The sequence below is a fragment of the Triticum aestivum genome, chromosome 5B (assembly GCF_018294505.1).
Source record: "Triticum aestivum cultivar Chinese Spring chromosome 5B, IWGSC CS RefSeq v2.1, whole genome shotgun sequence".
Taxonomy (NCBI): Eukaryota; Viridiplantae; Streptophyta; class Magnoliopsida; order Poales; family Poaceae; genus Triticum; species Triticum aestivum.
Genome location: NC_057807.1, coordinates 40,782,809 through 40,792,442, shown reverse-complemented (window position 1 = coordinate 40,792,442; position 9,634 = coordinate 40,782,809). Strand labels below are relative to the sequence as shown.

Sequence of the window (9,634 nt, the reverse complement as noted above, 5' to 3'; positions counted from 1 at the left end):
TTTAGGTCATATCGGTGTAAAACGCATGAAGAAACTCCATACTGATGGACTTCTGGAATCACTTGATTATGAATCACTTGGTACTTGCGAACCGTGCCTCATGGGCAAGATGACCAAAACACCGTTCTCCGGATCTATGGAGAGAGCAACAGATTTGTTGGAAATCATACATACAGATGTATGTGGTCCGATGAATGTTGAGGCTCGTGGCGGATATCGTTATTTCCTCACCTTCACAGATGATTTGAGCAGATATGGGTATATCTACTTGATGAAGCACAAGTCTGAAACATTTGAAAAGTTCAAAGAATTTCAGAGTGAAGTAGAAAATCATCATAACAAGAAAATAAAGTTTCTACGATCTGATCGTGGAGGAGAATATTTGAGTTACGAGTTTGGTTTACATTTGAAACAATGTGGAATAGTTTCGCAACTCACGCCACCTGGAATACCATAGCGAAATGGTGTGTCCGAACGTCGTAATCGTACTTTACTTGATATGGTGCGATCTATGATGTCTCTTACCGATTTACCGCTATCGTTTTGGGGTTATGCTTTAGAGACGGCCGCATTCACGTTAAATAGGGCACCATCAAAATCCGTTGAGACGACGCCTTATGAACTGTGGTTTCGCAAGAAACCAAAGTTGTCATTTCTCAAAGTTTGGGGCTGCGATGCTTATGTGAAGAAACTTCAACCAGATAAGCTCGAACCCAAATCGGAGAAATGTGTCTTCATAGGATACCCAAAGGAGACAATTGGGTACACCTTCTATCATAGATCTGAAGGCAAGATTTTCGTTGCTAAAATCGGATTCTTTCTAGAGAAGGAGTTTCTCTCGAAAGAAGTGAGTGGGAGGAAAGTAGAACTTGATGAGATAACTGTATCTACTCCCTTATTGGAAAGTAGTTCATCACAAGAACCGGTTCCTGTGACAACTACACCAATTAGTGAGGAAGCTAATGATATTGATCATGAAACTTCAGATCAAGTTTCTACTGAACCTCGTAGGTCTACCAGAGTAAGATCCGCACCAGAGTGGTACAGAAATCCTATTCTGGAAGTCATGTTACTAGACCATGATGAACCTACGAACTATGAGGAAGCGATGATGAGCCCAGATTCCGCAAAATGGCTAGAGGCCATGAAATCTGAGATAGGATCCATGTATGAAAACAAAGTATGGACTTTGGTTGACTTGCCCGATGATCGGCAAGCCATTGAGAATAAATGGATCTTTAAGAAGAAGACTGACGCTGATGGTAATGTTACTGTCTACAAAGCTCGACTTGTTGCAAAAGGTTTTCGACAAGTTCAAGGGGTTGACTACGATGAGACTTTCTCACCCGTAGCGATGCTTAAGTCTGTCCGAATCATGTTGGCTATTGCTGCATTTCATGATTATGAAATTTGGCAAATGGATGTCAAGACTGCATTCTTGAATGGATTTCTAGAAGAAGAGTTGTATATGATGCAACCTGAAGGTTTTGTTGATCCAAAAGGTGCTAACAAAGTGTGCAAGCTCCAATGTTCCATTTATGGACTGGTGCAAGCATCTCGGAGTTGGAATAAACGTTTTGATAGTGTGATCAAAGCATATGGCTTTATACAGACTTTTGGAGAAGCCTGTATTTACAAGAAAGTGAGTGGGAGCTCTGTAGCATTTCTAGTTTTATATGTTGATGACATATTATTAATTGGAAATGATATAGAATTTCTGGATAGCATAAAGGGATACTTGAATAAAAGTTTTTCTATGAAAGACCTCGGTGAAGCTGCTTACATATTGGGCATCAAGATCTATAGAGATAGATCAAGACGCTTAATAGGACTTTCACAAAGTACATACCTTGACAAAATTTTGAAAAAGTTCAAAATGGATCAGGCAAAGAAAGGATTCTTGCCTGTGCTACAAGGTGTGAAGTTGAGTCAAACTCAATGCCCGACCACAGCAGAAGATAGAGAGAAAATGAAAGATGTTCCCTATGCTTCAGCCATAGGCTCTATCATGTATGCAATGCTGTGTACCAGACCTGACGTATGCTTAGCAATAAGCTTGGCAGGTAGGTACCAAAGTAATCCAGGAGTGGATCACTGGACAGCGGTCAAGAACATCCTGAAATACCTGAAAAGGACTAAGATATGTTTCTCGTATATGGAGGTGACAAAGAGCTAGTCGTAAATGGTTACGTCGATGCAAGCTTTGACACTGATCCGGACGATTCTAAATCGCAGACCGGATACGTGTTTTTATTGAACGGTGGAGCTGTAAGTTGGTGCAGTTCTAAACAAAGCGTCGTGGCGGGATCTACATGTGAAGCGGAGTACATAGCTGCTTCTGAAGCAGCAAATGAAGGAGTCTGGATGAAGGAGTTCATTTCCGATCTAGGTGTCATACCTAGTGCATCGGGACCAATGAAGATCTTCTGTGACAATACTGGTGCAATTGCCTTGGCAAAGGAATCCAGATTTCACAAGAGGACCAAGCACATCAAGAGACGCTTCAATTCCATTCGGGACCAAGTCCAAGTGGGAGACATAGAGATTTGCAAGATACATACGGATCTGAATGTTGCAGACCCGTTGACTAAGCCTCTCTCACGAGCAAAACATGATCAGCACCAAGACTCGATGGGTGTTAGAATCATTACTATGTAATCTAGATTATTGACTCTAGTGCAAGTGGGAGACTGAAGGAAATATGCCCTAGAGGCAATAATAAAGTTATTATTTATTTCCTCATATCATGATATATGTTTATTATTCATGCTAGAATTGTATTAACCGGAAACATGATACATGTGTGAATACATAGACAAACATATAGTCACTAGTATGCCTCTACTTGACTAGCTCATTAATCAAAGATGGTTATGTTTCCTAACCATTGACATGTGTTGTCATTTGATTAATGGGATCACATCATTAGGAGAATGAGGTGATTGACATGACCCATCCCGTTAGCTAAGCACTTGATCGTTTAGTATTCTGCTATTGCTTCCTTCATGACTTATACATGTTCCTGTAACTATGAGAATTGTGTAACTCCCGTTTACCGGAGGAACACTTTGGGTACTACCAAACGTCACAACGTAACTGGGTGATTATAAAGGAGTACTACAGGTGTCTCCGAAGGTACACGTTGAGTTAGCATAATTCGAGATTAGGTTTTGTCACTCCGATTGTCGGAGAGGTATCTCTGGGCCCTCTCGGCAATGCTCATCACCTAAGCCTTGCAAGCATGTAACTAATGAGTTAGTTATAAGATGAAGTATTACAGAACGAGTAAAGAGACTTGTCGATAACGAGATTGAACTAGGTATTGGATACCGACGATCGAATCTCGGACAAGTAACATACCGATGACAAAGGGAACAACGTATGTTGTTATGCGGTTTGACCGATAAAGATCTTCGTAGAATATGTAGGAACCAATATGGGCATCCAGGTCCCGCTATTGGTTATTGACCAGAGATGTGTCTCAGTCATGTATACATCGTTCTCGAACCGTAGGGTCCGCACGCTTAAGGTTTCGATGACAATTATATTATGAGTTTATGTATTTTGATGTACCGAAGGTTGTTCGGAGTCCCGGATATGATTACGGACATGACAAGGAGTCTCGAAATGGTTGAGACATAAAGATTGATATATTGGACGGATATATTTGGACACCGGAAAGGTTCCGGAGAAGTTTGGAGCCCCGGGAGGTTACCGGAACCCCCCGGGAGGTATATGGGCCTTATTGGGCCCATGTAGGAGGAAGAGAGAAGGAGCAAGGGAGGGGGGCGCGCCCCCCCAAGCCCAATCCAAATTGGGGAGGGGGGGCCGGCCCCCCCTTTCCTTTCTCCTTCCCCCTCTTCCTATTACTACTACTAGTACTACTTCCTAATACTAGTACTCTTTCCTTCCCCCTCCAAATAAGATAAGGAAAAGAGAGGGAAACCTACTTGGAGTAGGTTTCCCCCTCCTCATGGCGCGCCCCCCCTAGGGCCGGCCACCTCCTCCCTCCCTCCTTTATATATGGGGGTAGGGGGGCACCCTAGAACACACAAGTTGATCATTGATCGTTCCTTAGCCGTGTGCGGTGCCCCCCTCCACGATATTACACCTCGGTCATATTGTAGCGGTGATTAGGCGAAGCCCTGCAACAGGAGAACATCAAGATCGTCACCACGCCGTCGTGCTGACGGAACTCCTCCTCGGCGCCTCTGCTGGATCGGAGATCGAGGGTGCGTCATCGAGCTGTACGCGTGTCAAGAACTCGGAGGTGCCGGAGTAACGGTACTTGGATCGGTTGAACCGGAGGACGTACGACTACTTCCTCTACGTTGCGTCAACGCTTCCGCTTCGGTCTACGAGGGTACGTAGACAACACTCTCCCCTCGTTGCTATGTCATCACCATGATCTTGCGTGTGCGTAGGAATTTTTTTGAAATTACTACGTTTCCCAACAGGTGCCCGCCCCCCAGGTAGTGTGAATTGGACAAGGGGGAGGGGGTGCGGCCCCCACTTTCCCTCTGCCTCTCCCTCTCCTTCCTTCTTTCCCCTTCTTGGAATAGGAAAGGGAAACCAACTAGGATTGGGACTCCTAGTTGGCTCCCCCTTGGCACGCCCCTCTAGGCCGCCGGCCTCCTCCCTCTCCTCCTTTATATACATGTGTAGGGGGCACCCCAAAGGCACATCAATTGTTCTCTATGCCGTGTGCGGTGCCCCCTCCACAGCTTACTCCTTCGGTCATAGCGTCGTAGTGCTTAGGCGAAGCCCTGCACAGATCACATCATCAACACCGTCGCCACGCCGTTGTGCTGACAGAACTCTCCCTCGACCCTCTACTGGATCAAGAGTACGAGGGACGTCATCGAGCTGAACGTGTGTTGAACATGTAGGTGCCGTACGTTTGGTTCTTGTATCAGTTGGATCGTGAAGACGTTCGACTACATCAACCGCATTAACTAACGCTTCCGCTTTCGATCTACGAGGGTACGTGGACACACTCTTCCCTCTCGTTGCTATGCACCTCCTAGATAGATCTTGCATGATCGTAAGAAATTTTTTGAAATTGCATGCTACGTTCCCCTACATAAATACCTTTGCAGAATTACTGGCCAAGGGGCATCTACTCACTCCAGAACACCACAATTCACACCATCCTGAAAATTTAGTGAAACATTAGTGCTAACTAAATCTAGTCAAATTCAATTAAAGAATTCATACATACATATCAATGTTTGTCTGAATGCAGTAACAAAAAAATTCACTTAGACCAATTTTAGGTGCTGCCTAGATTCAGTTCCTATCAAAGATTTAGCTAACATATGAACACCACACCAGCTCTGTACTTCAGTTTTCAGTTATCAGATAGTGAAACAACAAGAATATCAATGTTGTTTGCACTATGTACCACCAAATAAATCTACACATGAACACGACTATTGTTTGCTCTTACCGTAGTAGCACACCCAATGAATCTCCTTCCAATGTTAGTCCCTTCAAATGCCACAAACCCGCCTGGTCTCTGCCTGTGCAGGATGCACTTACTATCAGGTTCAACCAGAAGCCCACAGAAACTTGGATCTATCACCGTGTCAGGAGTTTGCTGCAGTACCAACCCCATATATATCAGCCACAACAGCTCACACATAAGAACTAACATGGAAGAAATCAAGAGCATCTTCAAACCCTAACCCTAACCCTAGCATAGGAGAGAACAGAGTGAGCTGACTTACAAAATACTCCATCTGCACGCTGCTGCACTCGTCCATGTACTCGTCATCGTTGGATGACTCGTTGCTGTTGGGCCAGGAAGGCATGCTCGCGCCGCCGCATCGCAGTCGCCGGAGGTGAGAAAGAAGAGGAAACAGAGGAAGAAGATAGCGAGTTGGGGAGAGGAGTGGGTGAGACGAAGAGGAGTGAGTGAGCCGGTCGGCTGTTTTGACCTGGCCCTGGCTGGTTCCGACCGTCCCGAGGCACTAACATCCGCGAGTAGGGCGCCGTTAGCCGTTAGTGCACGCGCCAGGCCTGCCATGTCAGGAAAGTGGTTAACCTAGCTAAAACGACGATCAACACGACTTGGTAGTTTTTTGTCACAAAATTTGAAATTTTTGATAGTTATCAGTCATTTTTTTGAAAGTGATAGTTCTGTGGGACGATAACCCCTAATGTGGTAGTTTTTTGTCAAATACTCGTGTAGGGAGGGTGGGGTGGTAGATTGTCAGTGATATTCGGCCGGGAGCGGGGCGCCTGGGGTTGGCATGCCCTAGACTTGATACTTTATCTGTAAGAGAACCGTAGAGTGGTACCAATTCGTTATCCTAACCTTAATTGTTATACCAGCTTGCAATTAACTCCATCTGGTCAGTTGAATCACCAAGAACGACGGTCTAATGTATCTGATGTACCGTACAACAAGTCTATAAATACACCCTTAGCAAGCAGACTGCCGGCATCCAACACCACGCAGACACAGCAACCAGCCCAGCCCAATAATTAGGAAATGGCGGACGACAGGGAGGCCTTCATGTACGCGTTGCAGCTCTCATTGGCGCCTATCGTGCCAATGACACTCAAGAGCGCGGTGGAGCTGGGCATGCTAGAGATCCTTGTCGGCGCCGGTGGGAAGATGCTGTCGCCGTGGGAGGTGGCCGCGCAGCTGCCGTCGGCTAACCCGTGCGCCCCGGCTACGCTGGACCGCATGCTGCGGCTGCTGGCGTCGTACAACATCGTGTCATGCGAAGTGCAGCAAGGCAAGGACGGCCTGCTTGCCCGCCGGTACGGCGCCGCACCGGTGTGCAAGTGGCTCACCCCTGACAAGGACGGCGCTTCCCTAGGCCCGCTCGTCCTCCTGAACGACAAGATCCTTATGGAGACCTGGTATCATCTCAAGGACACGGTCCTGGACGGTGGCCAACCCTTCGACAGGGCATACGGAATGACGCTGTTCGATTACCAGGCCGTGGATCCGCGATTCAACGGCGTGTTTAATGTGGCCATGAAAAGCCACTCCACCTTCATCATCAGGAACCTCCTCCAGTTCTACAGGGGCTTTGATGATGATGCCGTCAGTACACTTGTCGATGTCGGTGGCGGCCTCGGCGCCACCCTCCACGCCATCACTTCCAGGTACCCGCACATCAAGGGGGTAAACTTCGACCTCCCCCACGTCATCTCCCAAGCGCCTTCTTTCACACGCGTGCAGCATGTGAGCGGCGACATGTTCGACAAGGTGCCCTCTGGGGACGCCATCCTCATGAAGTGGATACTCCATGATTGGACCGACGAGCACTGCACCAAGCTTCTGAGGAACTGCTACGATGCACTGCCTGGGCACGGCAAGGTGGTCGTCGTGGACTGCGTCCTGCCGGACAAACCGGATGACACGCCCGAGGTGAAGACGATGTTCGAGCTGGATATTCTCATGCTCATGCAGACGCCCGGCGGCAAGGAGAGGTGTCTGAAGGAGTTCCAAGAGCTGGCCAGGACCGCCGGTTTTGTCAGCGTCAACGCCACCCACATCTGCAGCAGCGCCTGGGTCGTTGAGCTGATGAAGTAAATCTTCGTCGGTGCTTTCGAGCTTCCTTGCTTTCTCTCGATCGTTTCAGCGTGTGTCATGTCTTTTTTTTTTGAATAACGTGTCTGCCTGCTCGCTCTCTTAATACCCGTTGCATAATTTTTTCTGTCGTGGTTTTAGTTATAATTTTAACTAAAGTCATGACAAGAATTATGAAATGGAGGAGTTATTATGTTGATGCCGAGACTGTTTGTATTTCATACAAGCTAAATACTGAGAACTCTCGGATAGAGTATTAGAATGAAAAGACCATTACCCCGCAAAAAAAAAGAATGAAAAGACCATTAATTATATAAGGCAGAACCCAGGGTTCTAGCCCAATCCCATTTCTAAATCAATAATTCCTAGTGCTTTTACCTTTCTTGCGTACTCATGCTGAACCAGTTGCTAGCCATATGTTTAGGAGGCTATTTTCTCCTATTAAGTAAGATTCTTAAGCTTAATAGGCCGAAAGATCGAAAAGTACGGACCATTTTATAATAAAACCGGACCATTTGTAAATCAAAATAGAAAAAGAAATCTAGCTACTCTCTTCTCTGTCTCCTTCAGAAAAAGAAAGCTAAGGCAATTGATGTTGAATAAACAAAATTACACCGAACCAATTAGGAGTTTTCAGAGATTATGCCCAGCGTCACATGACACTACTTCATTGTATGCAACACGAGGAACCGATCAAGAAAGATGAAGAAGACGTGCACAAGTTCAAGATCGAGGTTAGACAAGCATGCATGTATCAGAACAACAACGTGATCAAGGCTGCAGCAGCTGCTGCGAGGACTAACGACACAAGGGAAATCCGGCAGGAACTGAAGGCCACCGATCCCGACCATCTCGCGACACAGACGTCGAAAGCTCCTCCATAGTCGACGGGGCACTTCACTTGTCCTGGGGCGGCAGCAGCACGGACATGAACAACTGATTTCAATTAGTACAAATGAAGTATGATCAACGATTCTGCAAAGATATTAATTCCAGTGTAGTGTTCAAACGGTCAAATGGATGAGATGATTAACGATTGCTCAGATTAAAAAGACTAGAAGGTACATTTACAACTTAACGATCAGTGCACTCAAAGTTTGAGAAGACTGTATATATAGCACCGCATCACCAGGACACTCGATACTGTAATTAGTAGGCAGTTACAAGTTAATAGAACAGATGCCGCGAGTAGATATATGGTCAATACAAAATGTTCCAATAATTTTTCGTAGGGCGAGGTCAGGGTGCTTGCCCTACCTTGATTTCCAGAGATTTTGTTTTACACATATATTAGTCACTAAAACCGTAGAAAAGAAAACCACATTTACATTGGGCCGTGAGCACTATCCCACCTTATTGGGCCTTATGTAAGTCACGCATGGAGCCACCCGATCCTGTTTTCCAGTCCACACGACGCTCGATCAGGGCTCGTTCCTTCGTTCGTCAATGCTCCAATTCACGGCCGACACAAAATCGATCAGCAGTGGCGTGGGGGCGGCGGCCTGCAGCAGCAGCGTGCAATACCTTCGGCCAGTAGGAGCAGCACGCGGGAACCGCGCTTCCTACTGAGTTCTGCGTTCATGGGCTATTTGCTATAGATGAATATGTGATCAGTGGCTGGAGCAATTTCTCATGCCCATGGCTAGAGTAAATAGAGACCACGATAGTAAGTGCACAATTCTGCAGTTGCCTTTTGTTGCATGCCACTAAGTTTCTACCAAGGGTTAGTACTGGTTATGGAATGATATGCATTTTTTCTTCTGTTTGCAAAGTGTTTCCTTTTTCTTTTTTGCATAGAATAGATCTGCCCGAAATGTTTTAGGGTTTAATACTCTAAGATTAGTGGCGATTTTACATCGTGCCATGCGACTTTCAAACTATGTAAGTATTTATTGATTCGTCACATTTCCGCATACATATATGTAACTCTTCTACAAAGAAAAACTATTTATGTGCATTTTAGTGTGTATCGACTACTCTAGTTTTGCAACCTATTTTTTTATGCTTGAGGGTCCACCCCGCCTCAAAAAAGATTCGTCCTCTGCCAGTGCATGTCCTCAAGTTATTGTGAGCAGTTCTACATAC

At 45.9% G+C, this 9,634-nt stretch overlaps 1 protein-coding gene across 1 annotated transcript; it reads left to right on the top strand.

Moving 5' to 3' along the window:
• The first annotated feature begins 6,456 nt into the window (after nucleotides 1-6,456).
• LOC123115577 (tricetin 3',4',5'-O-trimethyltransferase-like) lies at nucleotides 6,457-7,748 on the top strand. Its single transcript, XM_044536710.1, has one exon. The coding sequence runs from the start codon at nucleotides 6,497-6,499 to the stop codon at nucleotides 7,550-7,552; it is 1,056 nt and encodes a 351-aa protein (XP_044392645.1). The 5' UTR covers nucleotides 6,457-6,496; the 3' UTR covers nucleotides 7,553-7,748.
• Nucleotides 7,749-9,634: the final 1,886 nt, after the last annotated feature.